At 54.2% G+C, this 26,778-nt stretch overlaps 1 protein-coding gene across 6 annotated transcripts in view; it reads left to right on the top strand.

Moving 5' to 3' along the window:
* GPSM1 (G protein signaling modulator 1) overlaps positions 1 to 26,778 on the top strand; it is a 63,904-nt gene that overhangs the window by 33,439 nt on the left and 3,687 nt on the right. For 2 of the 6 annotated variants that reach the window (XM_039730731.1, XM_039730733.1), the window contains exons 10-12: positions 7,109 to 7,179; positions 9,372 to 9,542; positions 26,099 to 26,258. In XM_039730731.1, coding sequence (XP_039586665.1) covers positions 7,109 to 7,179; positions 9,372 to 9,542; positions 26,099 to 26,258 — 402 coding nt within the window. The other 4 variants (XM_039730732.1, XM_039730734.1, XM_039730736.1 and 1 more) reach the window with 4 other exon arrangements.

Below are 26,778 nucleotides of genomic sequence, written 5' to 3'. Positions count from 1 at the left end.
GAAGGAAGGATTGGTGGCTTTGCTGTGCTCCCAGGCAGGGCTGGGGCAGATATTCCCCTGTGCTGCAGGAAGGGCTCCAAAAGCCCTGTCTGGCCCTTCAGGGAGCAGGGCAGCAGAGCAGCTTCCTCAGGAGGATTCTGCAGTCAGGATTCAGGACTTCTCAAAGATGCCTCCTCTTTATAATGAGTTTGTTCTAAATCCTCTGCTGTTACAGCTGTGAAGTCATTCCAGCAGAACTGGTGGGGGGATGAACCTCTGAGTCATTTGGATTTTAAACTCAGTAATTTAGCACACACTTCAGACTGCCCCAGTATTGGCTTTAGGAAGTTCTAAAATACTCTTCCCAAGTATTTAAGGTTCCTCTCTCATCCTGCTGTGTACATTGAGCCTCCTTCCCAGCCTTGGTGTAAAATACAGCAGGAGTTCTTGGCTCACAGCAGAGGAAATGCTCCAGGACTGGAGAAGATGATGTTGTGCTACTGAAATTTGTTTTATCTTGATGCCAGGGGAGATGGCAAGTGCTGGAAAAGAGGATGAGGCACAGGCAAATTCTTGAAGCCTGTGGCAGAGAAGGCACAATGTGGCTTGTGGCAAAGCCATCCATCCATTCAAGATCAAATCTCTTGTTGTGGGGAGGGAGAACTTGGAAACCATTGGTTCTGGGAAGGCTGCAGTTCCCTTTGGCTGCAGTTCCAGACTCCAGCAGCACTCCCAGCTCTGCTGTGCTGTCTGCTTCCTGAGTGCACCTTCCCCAGACAGTTTTCCTTGCTAGCTGCTGGGTGGGAAATGCCCTGGCCAAGAGCACAGCACTGCCCTGAGGAACAAGATTCCTCTGCTTGCTGCTCCTTTTATGCAGCACAGAGCAAGAAAAGAGAAGAAAAGTTCTCCTTCTTGCCCAGCTAGAATTTCTTTTTCTCTTTTAAACCTTGCTGTGTGGATGGCCACGGTGTGCCTTGGCATTCCTCTGAGCAGGGCAGGGCCAGACCCTCAGCAGGGTCCCTGTAATCCCTGGGGTGACCTCAGGAGCATTCCCTGGCAGGAACAAGCCCTGGGACAGCCAACCTTGCCTTAGCAAAAACCCCTGGCAGAGCTCAGGAGCCCAGTCCAGCGTGGGCAGCGTGTTCTGGGAGATCACAGGAGCAGGGATCAAGTCCATTCCCCCTCTTTTTTGGAGGATTTCACTGTGGGTGTTTGATGGCTGCTAAGCTGACATGTGGCTGCTCCTTCTCTGCCCTCCCTGAGTCAGTCTGGAGGACAGAATCGTGTCCTTGGGCTCGTCTGCCTGCTGGAGATGTTGGCCCTGTTAATTATGGTGTGTCACTTTTAGCTAAACCCTGGGTTTGATCTCTGCTTGCTCAACACCAGCTGCTAATGGATGGTGGGAGGTCATGAGACTGCTGCATCCTGGAGGGAAAATCCTGCCCTCAGAAGCAAGGCAGGTGCTGCTGCCAGCTCCATCCCACCTCTGTTGAGTTGCCCTGGGGTTGTGAGCCTCCTCCCAGGCTGCTCCACCCAGTTCAGCTGATCTCCCAGCAGATCCCCCTGTCCCCACAAGTGTTCCTCTCTGGAGCAGACGACTGCCTGGGGGGTTTATGGTTACAGGAGACTGTGCCTGACATTCCCAACCTCCCCACAGCCTCCAGGCTTGGTTTTGTCAAGTGTTTCAGGGTGTTTTCTGCAAATACCCTTCCTAAATATTTCATTCTTTGACCCAAATTGCCAATGTTTTATTTGTAAATCACCTTTGGTTAGAGAAAAGCTAATGCCTATTGCACATTTGGGGGAAAACTGAAATCAAAGATGTGCCCAACGCCACAGCAATTACTCAAGAGTTGTAAGGCTACAAATAGGATCCCCTTGTATTCCAAGACTGCAGCTTTCCTACATTGAGTTTACTCCTACTGGGGGAAGTAAATAACAAATAAGAAAAAATGTAGCTCTCTTGTGCCATTTCTAACTGCAAGGAGGATTCTTTTTCCAGGTTTTACCTCTTCCATGTGACTGTGAGGGCTCTTTGGCCAGTGATCCAGAGCATCTCCTCATTCCCTGTCCCCATCCAGGAGCCTCTGTGCCAGCTGCTCACCCCAGTGAGTCAGGAGATGCCCCAGGGCTCTGGGTGCCAGTGTGGCTGGGCAGCACTGCTGTTATTTCTGTTATTTTCAGCCCCTTGCTCAGCTGTCAGACTGGATTGTGGAGATGCAGAGCTGGGGTGGCACAAACACAGAGCATCTTGATGCAGAGGGAACTTCTCTTTATTGCCACAGACTGTGTGCAGCTTTGGCCACAGAGGAGAAACGCAGGATTCTTGTTCTGGAGCAGGGCTTTGTTATGCTCAGGGCCTGTTGGGATGTTGAGATTTGCTTGTGCTCTGGCTAGAGCTCACCAGTGCCGTGCAGCAGAGCAGGGCTCATTCCTGTCCTTGTGGTTCCCAGTTCTGTATCCTCAGACACAGAAGGAGCTGTTGGGATTCCCTGGTCCTTCCCTGCCTGCAGGAGCAGGGTGAGCAGATGGCCCTTCCCATGGATGGGCACACAGCAGCCTGGCACCAGCATTTTATGGCCCAGTCATCATAAATAACTGATATTATTTGCTTTCTCTATTTAGAGAAAAGTATTGTTCTACCCCAGTAGCAACTGGGAAAACAAATGCCACCATTTATCAGGCGAGTGCTGACAATAATGGAGGTCAAGTGGATTTATAGTGCCAGAACCCATTATGTGTTTGAAGACTAATTAAAGCCTTAAATGAGATGCTTGTCCTACTGGAGGATGCTTTTTTTTTTTTCTTCTTTCTTTTCCTGCTGCTGTGCTTGTTCTCCCCCTCCCCCTTCCCTGTGTAAGAGCTTTGCTGTAATGAAGGAGCACGAGGCTGCCAGAGCTCCCCTGATTAGATGTCAGCAGTGTATGATTGGAGATGCTCTGGGAGCACTGGGCTGTATCTCCTCTGTCACTTGGGGGCTGGGAAGGGTTTCCAGACCAGCATTCCACCCCAGACAGCTGCCTTGGCTGCTCTGGTGGAATTATCCTCAGCCATATTTAGAGCTGTCTGCCTGGATCAAGGTTTGGGTCTGCTCAGAGGGGCAAGGCGCTGTCCAGGGCTGAGGGAACTCACCCAAAAGCCAGGTCACTCTCTTGGTTAGGGCAGGCACAGGGGGAAATGACCTTTTCATGAGAATACAGCAAGTCTGATGTGGGTTTGCTGTGTTGTTTGGGGTGCCCAGCCCGTGTTCTGTGGGGCTGCTCACCCAGGAGAGCTGCAGGCAGCGGGGCTGATGCTGCTCCACAACCTTTCCCTGCTGGCTTTCCATGGATCCCCTGTCAGGCTGAATTCTGCCTGCTCTGGCACAGCCCCCAGAGGGATCCAGCCTGATCCAGCTGCAGATACAGAACTGGTGCTGTGGCTGGGGGGGTGGTGTGCTCTGGGGGGAGGCAGCAGCTCCTGGAGCTGCAGGAGAGGGGGCAGAGCTGGGGCTTATCAAAGCACATGTCAGCCTGATGAGAGCTCCAGCCAGGGCTCCCTGAGTTGTTGCTACACATGTTCAGCTTGATCTTGTCAACTGCAATCCCTACACATGTTCAGCTTGATCTTGTCAACTGCAATCCCTACACATGTTCAGCTTGATCTTGTCAACTGCAATCCCTACACATGTTCAGCTTGATCTTGTCAACTGCAATCCCTACACATGTTCAGCTTGATCTTGTCAGCTGCAATCTCTGCACATGTTCAGCTCCATCTTATCAACTGCAATCTCTTGGAGCTGGAGCCTGTCCATGCAGGAACAAAGCTCTGTCTGCCCAGCTTGCCCTAGTGCTCCTTTCTTTGAGATGATCCCATCACCATCCTTGATAAACCCTTCCTTGTGTTCTCTGTGGCTGCAGATTAAAGAGGAGAATGTGAAAACCGTTAAATTCACTCGGCAACCAAATTGCAAAAGCAAAAAGTTTTAAAAATTTTTTAAAAAATCCCCTCGGTTCATGGTGCTGTTGACATCATAGATGGGGAGGAGGAAGAGATTTTGAAAAAAAATATTTAAAAAAGGAACAACACCCCTGAAAAGAGCAACATCCCAGGAGCTCCAGGAAAACAGGGCATGAATGCAGGCAGTCAGGAGCGTTGCTCAGCTGATGTTCACAAGAAGGTTTCAACTTGCTCTCTGTGAGACCTCAGTAAACCTCCAAGACAGAGAGAGCATTTAGAAAGGCCCCTGAGGTTTTCCATTTCTCTGCAGCAGGCTTGGTAAACATGCCAATAAATGCTGGAGTGAGAGAGGGGAAAAAACCTTCCAGAGGAGCAGACCTGGGTTTTGAGCTGCTCAATCCTTCACATCCCCGCTGCTGCTGAGGATCAGCCCTGGGGAGAAGGAGGCAGAGCTCAGCTTTGGCTGAGCATTAAGTGGTGCTGCAGGTATTTCTGGGCAAAATAAGTTGGGAGAGGCTGAAAGTTACATCTGGAGCCATCTGAGGGAGTGGAGACAGAGTTAGAGGGACTCCTCCTGCCGTGGGATGCTTGTGAGTATGGAAAGCTCTGCTCTCCTGGAAGGTGCTTGAGGATGTGTGGGATGAGAAGGGGAGAAGCTCCCACACGTCTGGTGGGAGTTGCTGCTGGTGTGAATCCAGTTTCTTGTAGCCCTGGGTGACAGGGACCCTCTTAAAGCTGCTTGTTTTAGTGGTGGTGAGGGGGGACAGTGCCCCCAGCACTGGCTGGGATTTCTGCAAGAAACAGCTGAGTTGGATGAAGTTTTTTGTAATTCTGAACTTCTTCCTGTCTCACCTCAAGTGTGTGCAAACCCCACACAGTCACAGACAGCCACCAGCATCAGAGCAAGAGGAAAAGATGAGTTGTTCTGCTGGGGCAGACTCAGCTGCCTGTGAGTATTAAATTAACAGCAGGCAGGTTTTCTCTGCTCGGAGATTAATGGCTGCTGGCCAGCAGTTCAGTGCTCTGGGAACACACAAAAGCACCTGGGGATGGAGGTGTGTAATTAATGGCTCTTTAGACAGCTGGAAATGATGTGTGTTTATCTAACTGGGCACACTTTGCTGCTTTTTGCTTTCCTGGAAGTGGCTGTTAAAGGGAGCCCTGACGCACGCTCACTTCCAGGGCTGGGCTCGCCTCTGGAACCCAAATGTGCCTCTGCTCAGGTGTTTGTGGGTGCCTTTTACTCCAGATCCACCTTGCTGCTCTAGGTTGTTCTGAGGGGAGCCACGAGCAGCTGTAGCAGTGTCCAGAGGGTGTAACTGGGAGCTACTGGGAGCAGCCCAGCACTGCTGTCCCCTCCTGCCTGAGCGACGTGGCAGCAGCCAAAAGTCCTTCAGCCACCTCACAGCCATCTCCTCCCTGTGGGGGTGCTGGGAAGGTGGTGGAGCAAGGGGAGTTTTCTTCAGGGATGGGGTTTTGGCCATCAGAAGGGGCTGCCCACCTCAGCACCCCTGGAGGTGTTCAAGGAGTGACTGGACGTGGCACTGAGTGCTCAGATCTGGGTGGCAGGGTGGGAATTGGTTGGATTTGAGGTCTTCGAGGCTTTTTCCAACACAAATGTTCTGAGCTGCTGCCAGGTGGGCCCCTGGCATTGTGTGGAAGGGGGTGAGCTGGGTGGGAACTGCTCCTCGTGACGTGTGTTCGGTGTCTGTTCTCCACCTCCAGCCCTGATGTCAGTCCCCTGAACTCAAAGCCTGGCAATGAATCACCTTAAAACAAAGCTGGTGCTGGTGTGCTTTTTGGAGGAGAGAGGCAGAAATGTGCAGAAATGTTCTGCTGGTTGGAGTCTCTATGGCTGCAGGCAGCAAATCCCTCCAGGGTGGTGAGGGGCACAGACTCAACTTCAGGTCACTCTGGCTGAGCTGGGGTGTGAGTTTGTGACCCTTGGTGAGGTCCCTGCTGATCTGAGCTTCTCAAAGCAGTCTGTCCTTGGAGTTGGTGCAGTTTGGATCCAGCTGTGGTGGCATCTGGAGCCCTGGGTATGCTGGTGCAGGATTCCCTGGAGCATTTTTCCATTTAATCCCCATGCTCTGCTTTCAGCCAGCCTTGATGGGTGAATTTTGTGCTTTTTCTCTGTCAGGTTTGCCCAGTGAGCAGCTCTGTGGTCCCTGAGCTCAGAGGGACGGTGGTGCTGGGCTGGGGCAGCTGAGGAATGGTGGCTTTGGGGAATTTGCTGCTGCAGGAACCCCCCAAAGCTCTGTGGTTTCTGTTCTCAGGGCTCAGCACGGGGATCATCCCTCCCCCAGGGTTTCCCCTCGAGCCTGGAAGGTGTCACAGGACCCTGAGTGCAGAGTTTTGGGTTCTGCCCTGTGGGGTGTCCCATGGGAACAGCTCAGCTGAGCCTTCAGGAGCCCTCAGGAAAGGGCAGAAGCTTTCCCAGGTGTGGTGGAAGCATCCCAGGGCCATTTGGTGCATCCTGGCTGTTTGTCAGCAGGGCAAGAGCAGCTGCAGGAGGCTGAAGGGAGACTGTGGAGGTGAAGAGGGTTTGGAAACCAGGAGTGAACTGTGTTTCACCCACTCTGTTGTTGTTGGAATCAAACATCAAAATCTTATGAAATCTCAAATAAATATCATCAGTCCTGCCAAGTTTTGATTCCTCTTTCAGGTTCAAGGCAAGATTTTGTTGCCCTTAAGGCTGGGCCTGTGACAGTTGGAACACATTTGCTCCTTCACTTAGTTTTCCAGCCTGTGGCTATAAAGAAAAGCTCAAAGTTGAGTCCCAGAAACATTCTTTCAGCTCAAAACATGACGATAAAGCAGAAAATCCACAGATGTCTTAAATTGTCTCTTTGTTATGATTTTTCTCAATGCCAGTCCCATGGCTTTTGTGGTTTAGGGTGAGGTTTGTAACTCCTGAATTCCAGAGACCTTGTCTGGGATCAGGGTCGTGGTGTGACCTGGCTGCAGCTCGACAGCCAAAGCCTCACACTGCCCTGTGACAGTGCTTTAAAAAGACCCAAAACAATAAGAAAAAATCCCCACATTTGACTCTCAAGGCCAGCACAGCTGCATCATCCCACCCCTCTGACTTTTAGTTAACCAGAGCAGAGGCTCTGCCGTGGTTTGGGCTCTCTCTGTGTGACATTTGTGTGTTGGTGACATCCCCTGACGTGAGAGTGTTGTTTTGCAGGAGCCAGGCCAAAGAGACTCCAGAGGAACAGCATGGACAGCTTAGACCTCCTCAAGTTCCCTTCTGGAAAGGTAAGCAGAGATGTCTGGCCTCAAAGATCGTCAGTGGGAATCTGTGCACAGATTCCAGTTGGTTTGTTGCTGCCTGGCTTCATTTGCAGGGAAATATGCAATTAGCAGATATCATTGGAGTCAATGGGATTAACCAAAGAGGGTTTCTGGAGAGCTTGGAGGGGAGGAACAGCTGGTCTGACTAAAAAGGCACTTAACACTCAAAGCTGAAAGTCACTTCTGGGCTTTTTGTTTGTTTTTTGTTTTTTTTTGAAAAAGCAGCTCTTTATTGGAAGGATCATGGTGAGCAGCTTAGCCCCTGATGGCTGCCAGTGCCTGTCACCCCAGTGAGTGACACAGGGGATGGAGCCTGCAGGAGGAGAGGCTTTGTTCCAGGGTTTGTTCCAGGGGTTGCTTTGCTCCTGGGAATGTCAGATCCGAGCAGATCAGTATTTCCTCCCTGTCCCCAGGGCTGCTCCTGCAGCACAGGGAGGCTCTGAGCCCTTTCAGCCTCTCAGAAAATGCTGCCGAGGGCTCAGCCCTGCCCCTTCCCAGAGGGGCTGGCCATGCTGCCTTTTTGGGATGTTTTTGGCACAAATCATCCCCATTCACCCAGTGCTTTCAAGGCACAGCATTTCCAGAACTGTCACAGAGAGAAAAAGCTCGCCCAAGCTGCAGGTGGTCAATGGCACACAACCTCAGGCTTGAGAAACCATTTAGGTACCTAAATATCCCATTAAACTCTGGGAAGGCCAGGCAAAAGCTCCTCCCTGAGTTAGCTCTCTTTGGAAAATAAATTCCCAATGTCCTGATGTATTTTTATCAATTCTCCCAGTGCCCCTTGGCTATTTTGGCTTTTCCTGCTCTGTCCAACGTGACTTCATCTCCGGGGTGTCGATGGCAGGGACAGCAGTGCCCAAGGTCAGGGGACACTGGCTGCTGTCCCCATCAGAGCAGCACAGCCCCGAGGGCTGTTCCTGCTGGTGCTGTGCTGCTCTTTGCTGTAAGAGCTGAGCCCCGTGGATGGTTCAGGCAGGGAAAGGATTTTGGGGTTTCTGTGGGGAGCATGGGGCAGGCAGGAGCTGTGGGGCCAGCTGGGAGCACTCCTGTTCCCCCTGCAGTGTCCTTGCAGGGTGTGAGCTCACCTCTCCTTCGGAGTGTTCTGCATGCAGTTCCTCTGCTCTGTCCCACTGGGATACAGCCCTGGGAGAGGCTCCTGAGCTTTGGGCTGTGCTGGGAGTGAGAAGGAGTAAGGATAAACCCATGGACTGAACCCTGACCTCCCCAGCATCCTCTCAGTGTTGTCTCTGCCAGAAAAGCTTTATTTTTCTCCTCTGCCAGAGGTGCTTCAAAGGCAGCACAGGCAGTACCACCCTCCCAGGGCAGTGTGTGTTGGGGCACAGGAGCACCCACCTTGGTTCTGGAGCTCCAGCACACTGCAGGAATGCTGCTCCCTGCTCACCCTGCTCTCTCCAGCGTGTCTCTCACTCCTTCATTTCATCTCCTCTGGTTTTGTCTCCCAGCCTCTTGTTTATTCCTTTGTGTAGGAGACTGAAATCTCTTTCTCACACTCTGGGTTTCACCCTGAAGGTGCCCACGTGCTGTAATTGAGTCATCTCTGCTGCTGTCATGCACTGAGCACTGTGAGGGCTCCAACCAAGGCACTGCAAGGCACTCTGATGCTGATTTATATTCCTGTGACTGCTTTTTAACCTGTGGATACTGGCCTGGCTGTGCTGGTACCATCCACATGGCAATGAAACTCTCCTTCCTTCTCACTCTTCCTGTTTGGGATCTCTGTCACCTGTGTTTCCCCACACCTGGGGTGACAATTCTCTACTTCAGTCCTGTGTTTCCATCCTGTATTTCTGTCCTGTGTTTCAATCCTGTACTTCAGTCCTGTATTTCTATCCCGTGTTTCCGTCCCGTGTTTCCATCCCATGTTTCCATCCCGTGTTTCCATCCTGTGTTTCTGTCCTGTGTTTCTATCCTGTACTTCAGTCCTGTATTTCTGTCCTGTGTTTCCATCCCATGTTTCTATCCCATGTTTCCGTCCCGTGTTTCCATCCTGTGTTTCCATCCTGTGTTTCTGTGGGAGCACTGAGCACCAGCCCCCCATTAACTGTACCCCTGTTCCTCTCCTGCTCTGTGGGTAGAGCTCCACCAAAACCTGAGCCAGGCAATGGCTGCAGTGATGTTTCTTGTTTCCCAAGGAGCAGAACGGGGACAGCCACCACGTGGGAGAGCTGAAGATCTCAGGGAAGGAGTTCTTGTCGTTACCTGCGCGATCGAGGAAGCAGCGGGAGCACCAGGCCAGCTCGGAGAGGAGACCCCAGGGATCCCCTCTGGAGGCTGGGCAGGTCAGAGTGCAGGTGCCACAGTCGGTAGGAAGATGATTTTAATCTCCAGTGCTGATCTGGGAGTTCCTCGTGTTTGTTTTTACCTCATTTCCAGCCGGGTGTGGGGGTGGCCGTGGGGACTTTGGGCTGGAAAAGAGATTCTGTAGCTGTGCTCTGTTTGTTGGGGCAGCTGTGTGAAAATCCTTTTGTCTTTTTGAGCCTCAGCACCACCCTTTTAGCAGAGCAGTGGAACCAGTCTCCGTCACAAACTGTGTCTCAGTGGTGACGTTTATAACCTTCTCTTGAGGGACAGGAGCCTGGAGCTGAGCTCAGCTGAGTTTAGGATTGTCAGGACATGAATTCCAGAAAAACACAGCAATTGGGTGCTTTGTGGAGCTTGAATTGATCAGCTCCTGGGGCTCATGAGGAGTGGGATTGGTGCCTTCAAAAAGCAGAGCCCTTCCCAGGTCTGTGGCAAGCAACCAAAAGTGCTGGTTTGCTTTTTGCCTTTGCCAAATGTGGGACTGTGGCAGTTCTACCTCACGTTGTGATCACACTGATGGTCAGTGTGCAGAGTGGTCTCTTAGAATTCATCAGAGATGGCAGAAATCATCACCCAGGAGCTTTTCTTTGGGAGCAGCACAGATGGAGCTCATTTCCTCAAGAGCTGGCTGGGGTGTTGGTGATTTCCAGGTTCCTGGAGCTCTGCTCAGTCTGTGCTCAGCTCCCTGGAGGATGGTGAGGATCCCTGTCCTGGGGAGCTCCCCAGATGCCTTTTTGCTGGTTTTAACCTGTCAGTTCTGCTGGCTTTGGGCCCTTCCCTTGCTGTTTGTTGTGACACGTGGCAAACACAAATACTGGGGAGCTTTCCTGCAGCTGTGCTGGGTTTGGTGCCAGCCCTGGAAGCAGGGCTCACCCCCACGATGGTGGCATCGTGGGAGGGGGCTTGGAGGTGTTTGAACTCAGTGATCTCAAGTGAGAAAGCCCCAAATCCTCAGCTTGTTGCCAGGAGAGATGAAGTGTAACAGGAGCCATCAGTGATCTCATGGGAAGTGTTCAGGTTTTTGCTTTACACTGGGTCTCTAGCACGCTGTCACAGTGCTGTGATCATGCAGTGATTCCAGATGGAATCAATCCAAGCCAGAAAAGATAGGCCTATTTTTTTTTTTTTTCCTTGGCATTTAAGAAAAAAGAGAAATTAAATATTTTCATGCTGGCTAATAAAGAGTCAAAGCTGCAGAGCTTGGGATGAAGCATGGCTGTGGAGCAGGGATGTTTAAAGGGAATTCTGGCTCTGAGTCCTTTGTTCTCAGTGTGGATCATGGGGAGAACATATCCTGCTCTACCTGTGTGCATGAGTGTGTGGACACATCCTTTTTTTACCTGATTCTTACCTGATTTTCAGTTCTCTGGCCATTGGAGACTGAATTTTTACACCAACTGGGTTTTTTTTTTTTAATTTTTTTAGACTTCTCTGAGCTCGTTCTTCGTTCCCAACAGTGCTCATGGAAATGGTCTGCTGGGAAAAACATTTCCTGCAGCTCACCGGTGCAAACATGATCAGTGAGAAGGAAAACAAAGCTCATCTGAGCCAGAGAGGAGACAGCAGCATGGGGGCACACAAGGCAATACAAAGAGAGAAAAAAAACACTTCTGCCAGAAATAGCCTTGTATTTTTAACTCAGACATTCAGCCAGAGACCAAACAAGAGCCACGCTCCACCAAGAGCTGGGGAAAGCATTCCTGAGGAGCGTAGCTCTGGATCCATGGGCTGTGCCTGAAAAATGGCCCTGTGGGGCTTTGCCAGCCACTGGTGACCCTTGGCAGCACAGCTGGGGTTTGGGGAGAGGCCAGAGGGCTCTGGGGGACACAGCAGGGGCACTTCAGGGCAGCTGTGCTGTGTTGGTGCTCCCAGCTGTGCCAGGCTGGCTCTGCAGCACGGGCCAGACCTCAGGATGGTCAAAGCCAGCGTTGTCCTGTGGGATTTGCCATGAGCAAAGCAACCCCTCCGTGTTCTGCTGTCATGGGGGAGTTGGAAAGCTGCAGTTCCATCCATGGGAGCCTTTGCAGTCAAAGGGAGCAAACCCCACCCCAATGGGAGAGAAGCTTTTCCTGTCAGGCTGTTCAGACAACAACTCCCCCAGATTCCTCATTTTGCAAGGAACAAAGCAGAAATCCTCTTTAATCCAGTGGCAAACTGTGAGTCCTTAGTTGGAGGTTGATCTGGGGGTGCCACAATCCCTGCTGTCCATGGCAGAGCAGAACCCCGAGTGTAGCAGGGAAAAAGCTGATCCCAGCTGCAGCAGGGTGACCCGTGGGTAAGCCCAGCTGCCAGCCCGGCCCTGCCCTCCACCCCAGGGCAGACCGGGCTGGGGGCGAGGTCCTGGCTCGGAGCTCCTGCCCCCAGCACCCATCCCCTGCCTGTTGTTTGCCTCCCTCCTCCCCACGCTGTGCTGGGGCAATGCTGCTCTCCTGCCTCCCCCGGGGAGGTTCCAGAGGCGTGATGATGATGGCTGTGAAGCTGTTGGAGCTTGGGATGGCAGGAGCCCTGGTGGTTGTCATTAGCATCGGTGATGATGCTGCTAATTACCGAGAAACTGCTGGGAAACTCCCCTTGGGAGGAGGCGGAGGGGAGGCAGGGAAAAGGGAAGGGAGCAGGGGATGGAGAGGAGCCTGTCCCTCCTGGCAGCTCGCTGGGGCCCTGAGAGGAGGGCTCAGCCTGCAGGAGAAGCCTGGGGATGCTGGCATGGATGGGACAAGCCATGGCCCAGCTGCTGTGGAAGGTAGGAGAGCACAGTCCCCTGTGCCACTCCCTGCAAGAGGCTGCTGGTGAAGGTGGAGCTCTTGCAGGAGGGTCCTGACCCTTCCCAGGGCCCCCTGAAGTGGGGAGATTTCCCAGCCATGGCTGGTGGTCCCTTGGAGGAGAAGGAGCAGCCCTGCCAGGGTGTGGGGATGAGCAAGGGCAGGGTCCTGTTCACCTGGGAGCTCAGGTGTGCAGCTCCCCTGGGGATACTCAGGGCTCTCAGTGCCCTCAGGAGGGTTTGGTGTGGGAGAAGCTGATGAGGGCGAGGTGCTTTTGGTCACTTTTTTGCTCTGGTGCAGCATTAAAGCTGTGTCCCTGTGCCTGCAGCTGTGGGCAGCCAGATCCAAGTCCCTCCAGATCCCTCCCTGGGACCCGTGCAGTGCACACCTTTCTGAGTTTCCTCTCTTTAAAAGGAACATCAAAGCAGGGGTTTTGTACTACATGAAACTTGCAGACATCAAAGGCTTGCTCATGAGTTTAACCCCTCTCTCCACTGTGCTGGAGGTCAGAATGCTCCAGCTTGTGTTTCACGTGGTAGCAGATGTGTTTTAGGGGGTTGTTAGAAGGTTACTGGAAGGATGGGATTTTTCTGACACTTGTCCCTCACCCTCCTCTGTGCAGAGAGGAGAGGGCCCATGGAGGAAAGGGGCTGTGACTTCCTGAGGACCTGCCCCAGTTCTGGGCCTGTGTTTAAGGTCAGGGGTCTTTGAGGTCAGTGGGACTGAGCATCAGCCAGAGCTCAAGGGCTAAAGCACTTTATTGTGTCAAGGTCCAACAGCTGGAGCAAAACCCATGGAGTGAGGTAAGGATCAAACCCAGCCCTCTCTGGAAATGATCCTCAGACCCTCCCCTTCCCAGGGGGTGACTCCTCACCCTCCAGAGCTGTCCCCAGCCTGTCCTCAGCCCATTTATAGTCACGGGAAGAGGAGCTGTGTGAGATGGCAGTGATGACTTGCAGGGATGGCTTGCTGATGTATTCAGACACTGAACGATTTTCAAGCACTCTGCATCACCAAACATTCCCTGGGACAAATGTTTTTATAAGGCCTTTTTTATGGTGACAGGGAGAAGCAGCCATAAAAGAGAGGAATTTTTTGTAGGTCATACATCCCCCACCCCTCAGGCAGGTTGCCAGAGTTGTTTTGGTGTTTTTCTGTCTCAGGATTTTTGGGGGACTCTTGGGTTGCAGGATGCTCGTGGTTGACCCTCTGAGGGTCAGCCCTGAGGGTGCAGCAGGGAGCAGATGTGGAGGATCCTGCCTGTCCCTACTGAATCAGGGCTTGTCCAGGCAGCTCTTGGCTGTCAGTGTCCCCATCCCTGCCCTGTGACCTCACTGGGAGCTGCAGAATGGGCAGGCTGGCTGCTGGGGTGCAGGGATGTGTCAGCCTTGGGGCTGCTGGCCCCACAGCCTCATTTCCCTGGTTGCCTTGTGTTGTTTGAGGGGAGATTGGCATTCCCCAATTCCTCTGGAGCTGGGATGTGGGGATTACACCAGGCAGCCTTTGCTGCTCTGTGCATCTTCCCTGCTTTAACATCAGCCTGGTCCCTGCTTTGTCTCCCTGTGTGTGAATCCCACAACAGAGGGGCAGTGCAGATCACACCCTCCCTCATCCCACAGCCTCCTTTGCTCAGCTGCAGGGCTGTAATTATGCCATTAGTGCTGGTCAGACTTTGTGCTGTAAACGTGCTCCGAGAGGAAGGGAGAAGCCAGAGCCAGGGAGAGAGGAAAGGCAGCTGCTGCTAAATTTAAGACTGTTCCTATGACACCTGGAGGCTGCTGTGGTGGTGTCAGTCCTCTTGGAAGTGAGCAGGTAAACACAGAGCCGTGCCTGGTTCTCTTTCTCTCCCTGTTCTGCTGGTGGGACCTTCCAGAGTGCTCGGGGCAGGGAGGCTGTGCTGGTTCCTGGCTGCAGGCAGGGTGTGCAGGAGAACCTGGAGAGCTCCAGCCTGACAGGTATGGGGAGGCTCTTCCAGGGGTTTGGGCTGTTGGGAGAAGCAGTCAGGGATGTCTCCCCAGAGTCATCTTGGGTTGTCTGACCTGTCTTTCTCTCTGAGTCTCTTTGTTAAGCTGTGGGGTCCCCTCATCTCCTGTTCTCTGGCTCAGGTGGGCTCCTTGCACAGATGCTGCACGAGCCAGGAGAGGTGTAAGAGCTGCTCCCCCAAATCTGGAGCTGCAGCAGAGCCAAGGCTCTCAGGAGTTCTGCAGAGCCCTGACAGTAATTCTTCACTGGGACTTCGGTCATGGGAGGCAGGGAAATGAACGTGGGGATAGAAAACCTCTGCAAAAAGTGGCTGCACAGAGAAGGTGGGGGGAGGCAGCAGCGTTTTCTGGCTTCTGCTGCCTCTGCTGCATTCGTTGCCTCAGAGGCAAATTATCAGTTTCTTCCTTGAATATGAACAGCTGCCAGGTAATGAATTCCCCCTCTCTGTTTTATAATGGCATTAAAATTGGGATTTGCCTTCGTTTTCTCTGTAATTATCCAATGAGCCTGTGTGAGTGAGAGGGAGGCAGGGCAGAGCTGGCTCTGCTGCAGGAGAGTGTCGTGCCTGGGGGATTGAACCTGGGAATGGCCCTTCCTGAGGGGCACATCCAAGGGACTGAATTTGGGAATGGCCCTTCCTGAGGGGCACATCCAAGGGACTGAATTTGGGAATGACCCTTCCTGAGGGGCAGATCCAAGGGATTCAACTTGGGAATGGCCCTTCCTGAGGGACAGATCCAAGGGATTGAATTTAGGAATAACCCTTCCTGAGAAGCAGGAGACTTCCATGTGCTCCCTGTGACAGGGCTGGTGTTGGCAGGGCAGTGTCTGTTTGGGCTGCAGGGATCAGTGTCCCTGCTGTCCTTTTGGGATATTTCTGTTGCTTGCACACCCTTTCTGTGTTTTCCCTCCTCCCAGGCTGAGGTCAGGCTGTGGATCAAAGCTGATCCCTGTGGAAGGAGGTGGGAGCCAGGGTTTGTACAAGCCTGTGCCTGTGCATCAGCCACACACAGGGCACAGAGCCCACGGGCTGGATCTGCTGGGGTGACACCAAGGTCACCCAGGGCCTGGGTGTGCCTCTGCTTGAGGATCAGGGACTTCATATTCCATCCTGAACCTGCTCCATGTGGAGGCCAGCTCTGGGGCTAGAAAACTGTGAGGAAAAGCTCTTAGCAGAGGAATCTGCTCGAGGAATGAGGTAAAAGCTGAGCTGGTTGTCCAGGGCCACCCAGCAGACTCATGTTGGAGGTCTGAAGGTCGATGAGCCAGGCTGGAGGTGACAAAGCAAGCTCCCCAAATCCATTCTTCTCCCTTTGTCTCACTGTAACTGAGTTTGCAGTTATTGGCACTTTGAAACTGTAATTGAGGTCTGCTTTCCTCCTTGCACAACCTTTTCTCCCGGCAAACTGTCAGCCATCAAGTGGGATGAGACAGTAAAAGAGATGTCACACTCACCATTTCCTAGAAACTGTCACTTTAAAGGGAAAAGCACAGGGAAAAAAAGGATGAACTGAAGCCAAACCCAGAGCGATAAACCTCCAAATGTTTGATTTTCTCAAAATCTGGAACTTTTCATTCCTTTCTTGGGTCTCTGCTGTGCCTGGGGCACCTTGTACCTTCACAGTTCTGGCCTCTGGCATTTATTAAACTTCACTTGAGTGAAGAGCTTGAAAAATATCATAGCCCAGGTTCTCTTTGGATGTAAATCAGCCTAATTGGGCTTAAATTCCTGGAGCTGGGGTGACACCAGATGACAAGGGGACCTCTGGTGACTCGGGGCTGTGTTGGATTTTCTTGCACAACCATCCCTGAGCTCCCAGCTGTGGCTGGTGGGGTCTGGCAGGGATGGATCCAGCAGGTCCCTGTGCTGGGAAGGGCTCCTGGTCTGGCTGTGCTTGCTGGGGCTACCTAAAGAATCCTTTCTGTACCAGTAGCTTGTGTTTCTCTTTCTGTAAATTACATTGAGACCCAGGAAATGCTGCTGCTATTTTGTTTTCAGGGTTTCACTGAAGGTCAGAGCTGTACAGCCAGACCAGCTCTGCCTGAGCCTTATCTTTGGTTGTGGCTGTTTTCAGCTGCTGAGCAGTGGAGGCTCTCCCAGAGGACACAAACACAGCACAGCCTTGGGGCAGGTTTGGGTTTTTTCTGTTATGGCCCAGTTTTGGGGGGGACAGATCACCCCCAGAGAGCAGCCAGTGGGGCATCCTGCCCAGAGGCCACCCTGCTGCCCTCACTGGCACCAGGCAGCTCCATCCCTGCAGTTTGTGGGCAGGGAGGGGGGCTCAGGGAGGCAGTGACCTCCTCAGGGGACAGGTTGTTCCTTAAGTCACTGCTTTAGGATGGACACTGTCCCATCAGTGCAGCCCTCTCCTCTGGATTTAGGGTGGCCTTGGGGCGAGCAGAGGCTTTGGTGTCTCTCTGAGCTGTACTTGCAGGGTGCAGGAAACTGAGGCTGCCTGTGCTGGCTGAGGATCCTCCACAGCTGCAGGAGAAGGAAGGGAATCCATGAATCACAGCAGGGTTTAGGGGCTGTTTCTTGGAGCTCTCCTGATAAAACCTGCAGTGGCAGCAGGGAGGTTCCCCTGCCCCCAGAGGGGTGTGAGGGCAGCTGAGGGGGGCAGAATTAGAGGTGCAGGAAGAAATTCCCAGCTGGGCAGAAGCTGTCCCTGCACAGCTGGGCACAAGCTGCCCCTGGTTTGGGCACTGGCTGCAGGCTGGCACAGCCTGTGTCAGGTTAACGTGGCCTCTGCTCACACCTCACCTTCAGCATCCACATTTCCCATTAGCTGTGCTATTTTTAAGCCTCCCTAGGCAGTTAACACCAATTAATCTAAAAGAGCCCAAATAATGGTTTTTCAGAGCCCCTGGCTCCTTCCCCGAGTGGCCCCAGAAGCCCTGGCAGAGCTGAGCCCAGTGAGGTGCTCGGAGTGCAGGGGTGGCTGGAGAGGCTCCCCTGGGGGATGTGCAATTAGAGCAGGGCCCCAAACCATCCCATGGATCCAATTTTCCAGCCTGGATCGTGCTGTTTGTGCCACAGGGCAAGTTCCAGCTCCCTGCAGTGCTCACTGAGGAGCAGTCAATGCAGCCCTGCCTGGGAGCCAGCAGAGCCAGGCTCTGCCTGTGCCTGGGTGCAGGAGGTGCCACTCCCTGGCACCTGCAGCAAAGTCCCAGCAGGATTTTTTGCCTGTGCCTAAATTCACTTGAATCCCAGTGTTCTCTGGGCACTGTCACGTGGAGCAAACCCCAGACAGGGTGCAGTTTCATCCTGCCCTTTGCAGCAGCAGGTACCAGAGCAGGAGATGCTTTTGGCTGATAGGAGAAGCTGCTCCTGCCTTTGCATGTGATTTTTGTCTTGCCTGTTTCAACTCTCCTGAGCAGGTCAGACAGACCATGGCTGCAGTGGCAAACCCACAGGGACCAGCCCCAGGAGCCCTCCCTGCCCCAGCAGGGCCAGGATTTCATGTTTTGTGGGGTGCCTTGCACAACAAAGCCTTGATCTCGACCGCGGCCTTCAGGCATTTCGGGGCTGTGAGTAAATAATAATTAAGATCTGGGCGTGTGCTGAGCAGGGGGTGTTTATGTGCAGGCTGGATGTGTTATGGGTGCTGATGTGGATGGGTGTGCACAGCTCCTCGACCGAATTCCCCCATCCCAGCACCCCTGAGGAAGGTGCAGCATCTGCTCAGCTCCTTCAAACCTCGCTGTGCTCAGAGCAAGTAGGTGTCTAAATCAAAGTCTGATTCAAGGAAGCAGCACAGTTTTGGCAATCCAGGCTTTCTTTGCAAAGCGTTTTCAAAGCAAACTGTCAGGAGGTTCCAGTGTGAGGTGCAGGGAGTGCAGGGGATGGGGGGAGCAGGGCACCTCTGCAGCTGCAGCATTGGATTGTCTCCATCACTGAAGAGGAGCTCACCTGCCCTGCTCCGTGGGGCTTGGAGTGGGGAGGTGGATAGAGAAAGTGCTCTCTATATTAACCTTGTGCTAATTAACCAGGAATATGGGTTATACCCTTTCTAGCAGCAGAGTTATTTCAGTTTAGCAAATTAGTGCTGCTCAGCTGAGACTCCAGGGCTGAGCATGGTCCTGGTTCCATCCCTCTCCAAGTGCAGGGTCAGACACTGCAGTGAGTTGCAGCCAAAACCCTGTGTTTTACTGCTTTGGGTGTGTGCTGGTGTGCACAGCCAGGTACCACAGCCCTGGGTGAGAGCTACACCCCAAAAACTTACTGCTTGTTGTTATCCACCTCCAGCCTGGGCTGTTCCAAGCAGTAGCTCAGGTTCACTCCCAGTTTTGGTGTTTAAGGGATCCCCCAGGTTTTTGATGGGCCATTCTGACCTTTGTAGCCACTCATCTTCTCCAGGGACTGACCTGGAGTGAGAATGCTCCTACCTTGTGTCCCTGGTTAGTGAAACAAGCTCCAGGTGCCAAATGCAGGCTGGTGTATTTCTGTTAAATAGTGCCAGGGAAACCCAGCCTGGCACGGTAAATGTTGTCAAAATCCATGTGGAAAAGTTGCTACGTTCACTGCAGAGGATTGTGTGAATACACAGAAGGGAAAGCAGGAGTAATTCCCCCTGTTCTCAGCAGTGAGGGCTGGACTGACCCGTGATCTCAGGACAGGTTGTTGTGTAGCTGAGGAAAAAGAGTAAATCCCGTGTTAATGTGGCTGTGGCTCGATCTGGTGACGCTGGCAGTGGCTTCCAGACAGTCAGATGAGCCCTGCAAGCAGCAGAGGTGTCAGTAGCACTGCAGGCAGACACCCCGGGGCTCCCTCCAATGCCATCAGGAATGATACTGTCACCTGCTGTGAGGCACAGCCTGTGCTGGAGCCGTGTGTGGCAGCAGGGCACGGCCCCAACAGGTCAGCACTTTCTGTATTTCGGAAGGAGGGAGCGTGGGTGAGTTATTTTGATTTTGTTTGGAACAATAAAACCCGAGTTATTTGAAATCTTAACAACAGAACCAGCTTTTAGCACCGGCGTTTATAGGGATGAGTGGGCGAGTTGTTTAAAGGGAAAAAAATCTTTGAAAACTGTCCAAGTGAGGGTGATAATTTCATGCTCCAAGGGAAGCGTGTGCACGGCCTGGGCCTGGGCAGGGTGTGGATGGGCTGTGCCAGGGGCTGGGCACAGCACAGTGCAGGGCACACGTGTGCCCAGGGCACGCTCAGCTCCCCCAGCTCCAGCCTGACGTTGTAGGTGGTGTCTCTGCAGATCACAGATGTCTCGCTCATTATTCTTTGCTGCATCCTAAACTCAGAGGGAAAATGTCATTTCCTCATGTTGTTCCAAGCGCCTCTCCCCCTCTGTTGCACTCTTTTCCTGCATTTCCCCCTGTACCAGCTGCAGGTTCCCCCTTTCAGAGCTCTCCAAAGGTGGCTCAGCTCTGCAGATCGGGGCAGAGTCCCCATCCTGGTTCATTCCTCTGTTTCCCCTCTCTGTCCATGGATCCCTGATCTCAGCCCCAGTGGGAACGGGGCTGCAGCACCAGCACTGAGCTCACCGGAGCTGTGGCTGTGCCCTGCCCTCCCTCAACCCTTCTCTTCCTCTTCAGTCTGGGCCAGGTACAGAGCCAGGAGTCCTGATCTCAGGTCCCACAGTTTCCATCTTTCTCTGGAAAATACTGGGTGACTCCTGGAAATGAATTTACTGGTGTGGAGCAGCATGGGCAGTTCCCCAAAGCTTCATTTTCTGTTCAGGTTGAAGTGATTTCCTACTTTTGCAGTGAAAAATGAGAATGAAGGACAAGTGAGAATGCCAGTGGGGCTCTGTCCCCATTTTGCCCCTTTGGAAAAGTGCTTTTCTTCCCATTTCACTGTCAGTAATTCCTGTCTCACAAACGTGAGGTAAGAACAGCTCTTTGGCTGCTGCGTGGCATTTCCATCTTCCCCTGTTTAAAACCCTGTTGCAATTAGAAATTTCCCTCTGTCGAGCAGCGTTACATTTAAATCAAGAGATGCTTGTGGCTGAGCAGCCTAGGCTCTTGCAATAAGACAAAAAAACCACACATATCTAATAATACGAGGAGCAGGAGGACTATCAGGAGCTAAAAATGGCCCTTCAGTATTTTGGTGCTTTAAATCCAAACGATCAGAGTGTGTCTGTGTGTGCACAGAGCGTGTGCTGCCTGTGCCCGCGGAGCCGAGCGTGTTTGCAGATGTAGTTTGGGAGAATCGATCCCAATCTATTTTTAAGGTGAAGTGAGTGTGGCGGGTGGGAGGTGAGGAGGTGGAAGGGAAGCTAAATATTCACGTAGCTGCACTGTGTGTTTAAGAGCATCATCTAATAACGGGAGGATCGTGGCAGCGAGGTGAGGGAGACAGGAGCGTTCTCTGGAGCCCCCCCATCGTGCCAGGGCTCGGAGCGGCTCCGGGGGGAGGTGGCAGCGGGGCTGTCGCTTTAAACCTCGGCTCGCACCCTGCGGGTCGCTGGAGCCGGCGACGTTCTTCACATCGCTGGGCTCGGACTCCGCTGGGCTCAGACCCCGCTGGGCTCGGACCCGCTCGGTTCGGACCCCGCTCTGCTCGGACCCGGCTCTGCTCAAACCCTGCTCCGCTCAGACCCCGCTGGGTTCGGACCCGGCTCGGTTCGGACCCGGCTCGGCTCAGACCCCGCTCCCCCTCGGGCGGTGGCAGCGCTGCTGCCCGCGGCCATGTGAGAGCCGGAGGAGCTGCTGAGGTCAGTGAGGGAAACGGGGCTTTGCTCGTGGCTCCTTCTTCCTCTGAAGCGAGAGCGCCGGGAGGAGGAAGGAGGTGGGTGCGGAGGATTCGCTCGGGCCGGGATGTGCCGTGTGCGCGCTCGGGGCTTTGAAGTTTTCAGGTAGCTCCGGTGTGAAGTTTGTATTGCTGATGGTGCTGCAGCGGTGCTCAGGCTGCTCGGCGTGCTGGGTGTCGCTGCAGAGGGTGGGCGGGGGTCCCTGAGCCGTGCTGGGGGCACACGGGCTCTGTCAGCAGCCCTGCCCCGCGGGGGATTGGCACGGGATGGGAGCGGTGTCCTGAGCCAAGAGCGGGCGAGTTTCACAGCTCTGATGCCTCTGAAGCTGCCAGGAGTGGGGACAGGGACAGCCCCGCTCCGGAGCACAGGGACACTTCTCCAGGCATTTCAGCTCTTGGTAAAACAGGCTGTGGATTTCAGCCAGGGATTTCCTTCCACTCCTCTCCTCTCCTCCAGCCCCCGCTTGCCTCTCTGCAAACCTCCCCCTCAGAGCCTTGCTCCAGGTGAGGCTGGGAAGTTCATGCCTGATGTTTCTGGGGTTTGAGGTTGTGGCTGGGCTGGAGGCGCAGCCCCCACGGTGAGTTCTCCTGGGTGAGGTGTGGGGTGGTGCAGGATAAAGAAAAGCTGCGTGCAGGGGACTGACAGACAGCCCTGGATGAGGTGCTCCCAGCACTGGTGGTCAGCGGCAGCACCAGCCCTGCTCCTGCCTGGACATTTTGAGGTCGGCTGCCTTGAAAAGAGCAGAGGTAAGGAGCGGTGACATGTGTGGTTCACAGGGGAGAGGCAGATAGGGCAGGGCACGTGGGAATGGATGTGTGGGAATGGGTAACTGCCAGGGCAGGTAAGCGCCTGCTTAGGCAAGGGCATGGATTTCCAAGGACTGTCCACAGGGGGAACTTGGTCCTGGGCACTGATTGCTGGGTCCTGCCCCAGCTCTGTTACTGTGGGACGTGGTCAGGTCACTTCATCTCCAGGTTGTGTCCTTCCTGAAAGGAGGTGGGATTGTTGTGGACACGTTTAAATGCAGAGGCGGCGCTCTGAGAGGGTGACAGTGACAACTGCTGAACTGAACCCGCCGCCCTCCTCGCTGTCCCCGACCTGGGCACTCAGCAGCTCCTTCAGGCAGCAGCTCCTGAGCTGGATCTGCTGTACCAGACCCTCCAGGATCCATCCACCCCTGGCTCCTGCCTGCAGGTCCCAACCAGCTGTCGCCTGGGAGGGCTGGACAAAGACGGAGTAAGCAGCCCTTGAGCCTGACGGCTCCATCCTGCACTGGGTCAGGGCTGCAGGAAGCTGAGCCTGGAGGAGAGCAGGGGAGCCAAAGGCAGGTCAGTGCCCTGGGGACACTGAGAGAAGCTGGTCTGACAGAGGGACCAGGTTTGGCCCTTTGGGTGGCTCTTGGGTGTCCGTGGTTTGGTTTGGTGGGCGAAGCTCCCTCCAAAGAGGACTTTCCACCCATGTTTGGGTGACCATGGGATCGCTGAGGGATGTGCCATGACTTGGCCAGCACAGAAATACTTGCTGTGGTGCTTGGGGACCTCTGGGGCACTGTCCCAGAGCTGATCTGACAGGCTTTGGTGGGGTGAGCAGGGCTGTGGGAAGAGCTGCATCCTGAGTGCTGTGGGGGCAGCAGGAAGCTGTGGGAGAAGCCGCCACCAGCGCGTTGGGTTGAGGGATCTCTGGCAGCAGATGTTGGTGTAGTGGGGGCACAGCTGGGGCTGGCTGGGGGTCTGGGTTGCTCAGATGCCACGGAGAGATTGGGACAGGGTGCTGATCCCAGGATGAAGCTTTGCACTGGGAACGTGTCCGAGAAAGGTTCTCAGCAGAGTCCCGGGTGGGCAGCGGGTCCAGTGCCCTGCAGGCATTTGTGGGCTGTGCCTTCAGGTGTTGGGAGCTGGTTTAGTTCTTGCAGTGAGGCTTTCTGCCTTTGTTTAATGGCTTTCCTGAGTCCCAGTGAGAATGGCCAAGGGGGATGAGGCACAGGAGTCAGCTCTGACTTTGTTTTGCCTCGCCTGGGATCGCTCCAGCCTTGCACATCTGGAGTGGTCAGACTGAGGGGTTTCCACAGGAGATGCTGCTCCTTGTCCTGCACCTCTGGGGCAGAGCTGGGCAGCCCAGGACCTTCTCAGCCCAAAACCGTGTCAGGTTTTATTTGGTGTGAGAGTTTTTCAGAGAGGAAAACGAGTGGATTTTGCTTCTCCACGGGATGTAATGACCTTGGCTTGAGGCTCCTGAGGGAGCTGGTGGTCCCAGCCTGCAGGGAGAGGGGACAGTGGCAGAGCAGGCGCCTGTCACTCTCTGCAGCTGCTTTTTGCTGCCTTTCCAGCACCTCGGCTGTGGTTTTACACATCCTGAATCCACCCAGGCAGGTTAAACAGCCTGTTCCTCCAGCAAGAGAATGTGTGCAAAAGCCTGGATGCTTTCCAGTGGCCTGTGTGAGAGGGAATCCTGCTCCCTGCCACTCTCAGAAAATGTGAACAAAGCTCTGACCTCCATCTGCTTGGGATGGTGCTATGCCTGTCCTGCCCGAGGTCAGGGAGCAGGAGCAGAGGCTCCACACTTGTCCTTGTCCCTGTGTGGGCAGAGGTGGGAGTGTCTCTGTGCCTGTGCCAAGGACAAGTGTGTTTGCAGCCAAATCTGCCCTGGGGTGATCTCTGCAGTGCCAGCAACCCTTGGGTCCCTCTGCCCCGTGCAGATGGGGTTGGTTTTACTCCTTGTGACAGTGTCTGGCTGCCACAGGAAGGTGACAGTTGGCAGAATCTGGGCAGCTGCAGCGCTGGAGGCAGAGGATGGAGGATGAGGCCAGACAGGGACACTGGCCGTGAGGTGAGAGGTGTCTCAGGGCTGGACCAAAGCTGCTGCCCAGGAGCTGTGTGGGGATGTGGCTGTGTGTCTGTGCTGTGGCAGGGCATTGCTCAGCCCCACGAGGGGATGCCCTGGCTCTGGGGGAGCCTCCTGCCCCTGGGCGAGCACAGCTCGGAGCAGATGGGAGCCCCAGGGTGTGATCACAGCTCCATCTGCCCTGCAGCTCCTGCCTCGGGGCTGGGAGCAGCCTGGCAGGGAAGGAGCCCAGCACTCCCTGCCTTGTCATATTTGGGCATTTTAATTAGAGAGGCTCAGGCCTGGGGCAGGGTTTGGCTGGAGGGAGCCTGGTGCCCGCAGTGCTGCTCTGGGGCTGCCCATGGGCTGGCACAGCCCTGTCACACTAACGTGGCCCATGGGCACTGACCTGCTGCCCCTCGGGTGCCTCTGGGAGGTACCAGGCACACAGCCAGCCCTGCCCCACATCTCCATGCTCTGGCTGCGCTTCCCACAGATTCAGAGCATCCTTTTCTCTGCCAGGTGCATTGGGAGCAGGATCCTGCCACCCCAAACTGCAGGGTCCCTGCAGGAGCTGCTGTGGGGGGATCTGAGCTGGGGGCTCTGGCATGCACTGCCAGGCTGCTCCTGCAGGCTGGAACTTCCCCCTGGATCCAGGACTGCTCTGGTTTACTCCAGGCAGTCGTGGAACAGCGGGAGGGAGGCTCGGTGTGAATGAACCGGTTTCTTCCTCTACCCTGAAATTTGGGTCACACAACCCAACATAGCAGAGCTGTGAGAGATGCAGTTCACCCTCAGTTCAAGCCCAAGCCAGCTTTGATTCCTGAGGTGCAGCTGTTGGTGGTTCAGAGGGTCCTGTGCTGCGGACTGTGGCTCCATTAGTGGATCAGCACGTGGCAGGCAGGAGGTGAGAGGGGTTTTTCCCCTCCCTGATCAGCTCCCACATTGCCAATGTTCCTCTCTGGCCTGCTGCTAATTTTGACGCTGCCCTAAATAGAAGCTGAGTGCATCTCATCTGCTTCGCTTAGCATACAGGAAAATTGTTTTCCTTCATCTACCCAATCCAACTTGTGGCTTTAACCCTGTCAGCACATGTCTCTCCCCACTGCAGAGCTCCCGTGAAGGGCTTTACCTGTCCCTGCCATGGGGAAGAGCTCTGGTGGGAGCAGCACTGTGTGTGGTGGGATTGGGAGGGTCCCAGGCTGCCCAGAGTGGCCACCAGCAGGGCTGGGAGAGGGGCTTGGCTTCACCAGCAGCCCAGGGAATCCCTTACTCTGCTGTAAAGTCTGGCTGTGCCCTCTTATCTCTCTGGTGGAATGTGCAGCCCTTCAGGAGGGACCCAGTGTCCATTTTATGATTGGTCTCTGGCTAGAAAATAGCTCAGACAGACCCAGTTCTAAGAGGTTTTGGTTGCTTTCTGTTGTGGCTTTTTTCCCAGCAACTGGTGGGACCAGCTCGGTGTGTAGGGACTATCCCTAAGCCTAAGATGCTCACTTGAAATTTCCCATTTCAAGTGACTCCTTGGAAGGATCTGTGGTTCCTGCTGCTCTGTCTGCTCCAGATCAGGACACACAGCCCCTCTCCCTGCTGGAAGTGGCTTGGAGAGGCTGCCTCCAACGCGAGCCTCCTGCAGCACAACTTAAATATATCCTGTCTAGTGCAAGGTGCTCATTTGGGGCTCTTGAGCAAGAACTGTTGTCCTGAAAATCTGTAATTTTGTGGCATTTTCAGCTGGGTGACTGCTACAAGTGCTGTGCTGAGGAGACAGGCGCCGAGGGGAAGCGTTGGGGTGTGAGGGGCAGTGGCCTGGAAAGGTTGGATTTAGCTGGTGGAAAAAGCAAACCCTGAGCTTGGGCTGAGCCCTGGCTGGGCACAGGGCAGCTCTTCAGCCAGGGTGGCTGCAGGGTTCCCCTCACCCTGCTCTGAGCCCAGCCCTGTCCGGCCCAGAAGCTCCCCAGGGAGCGGTGCCAGGGTAAATGCTGTCTCCTTTCCCTCTTTCCCATTCAGCCTCCAGGTTCCTCTGGCTGCTCTGCAGTGACAGAGCTGCATGAGGCTCATCCGTGCACGGGTTTGAGCTGTGGCAGTGCCTGGAGCTCTGGGATCAAGGAGCAGAGACCCCAGCAGGCTCCAGACTGTGGGGCTTGGCACGCCCAGGGCACAGCCAGGAGCCAGCCCTGCACAGAGCAGGAGAGGGCACGGCTATTCCCGAGGCTGTGCCAGACAGAGCCATCGCCCTCAGGGACTCCTTCAGGGTGCTCTGACTCTGACTCTCCTCTCTCTTCCCAGAAAATCAACCGGACCCCTTCGGACGAGGAATGCTTCTTTGACCTGTTGAGCAAGTTCCAGAGCAACCGGATGGATGACCAGCGCTGCCCGCTGGAGGAGTGCCCAGCCGAGGCTGCCGAGGCAGCTGCCACGCGGGTCCCTGCCCTGGCAGAGCGGATATGTGAGCACCCATGCGTTCCCAAATCCCTGCTCCTGCGGCTCCCGCGGCGTGCCCAGCTGTTGTGGTTTGCCGTGCATCCCGTGATGTTTTCCCTGAGCCTCAGCTCTCTGAACTTTAGCAGTTCCTTGGCAATCTCCGTCATTATTTAAGGAAGGAAAAAACATTCTTATGTAAATGGTTGCTGAGGGAAAGGCTGGAGAATGTGAGCTAAGGTTTGGGGAGTAAATTAGCGAGAGAAATGCAGAATATACTTGGATTTTTTCAGTGTGGGTCTTTAGGTCTTGGATTCTGAACAAGGAGGCTGGCACAGGATTTGTGCCACTTCCAGTACATCCAGGAGGATGGTGATGGTCATTGCTGAGGGAGCTCCGTGAGAACCTGGGGTCTGGAACGTGCAGGGGCTGGGTCAGGCTTTCTCAGGCAAGTTAAAATATTGCCAGTTTTTGTAATAGCGTTGCCATGGAGGAAAAACTTCTGGATTTTGTACTGTTCTTGGATGCAGTGGTGATAGGTGCTGTGT

Source organism: Passer montanus, unplaced genomic scaffold (assembly GCF_014805655.1).
Source record: "Passer montanus isolate IOZ18808 unplaced genomic scaffold, ASM1480565v1 scaffold73, whole genome shotgun sequence".
Taxonomy (NCBI): Eukaryota; Metazoa; Chordata; class Aves; order Passeriformes; family Passeridae; genus Passer; species Passer montanus.
Note: the sequence above shows the minus strand (reverse complement) of the source record. Positions and strands in the feature narration are given on the sequence as shown.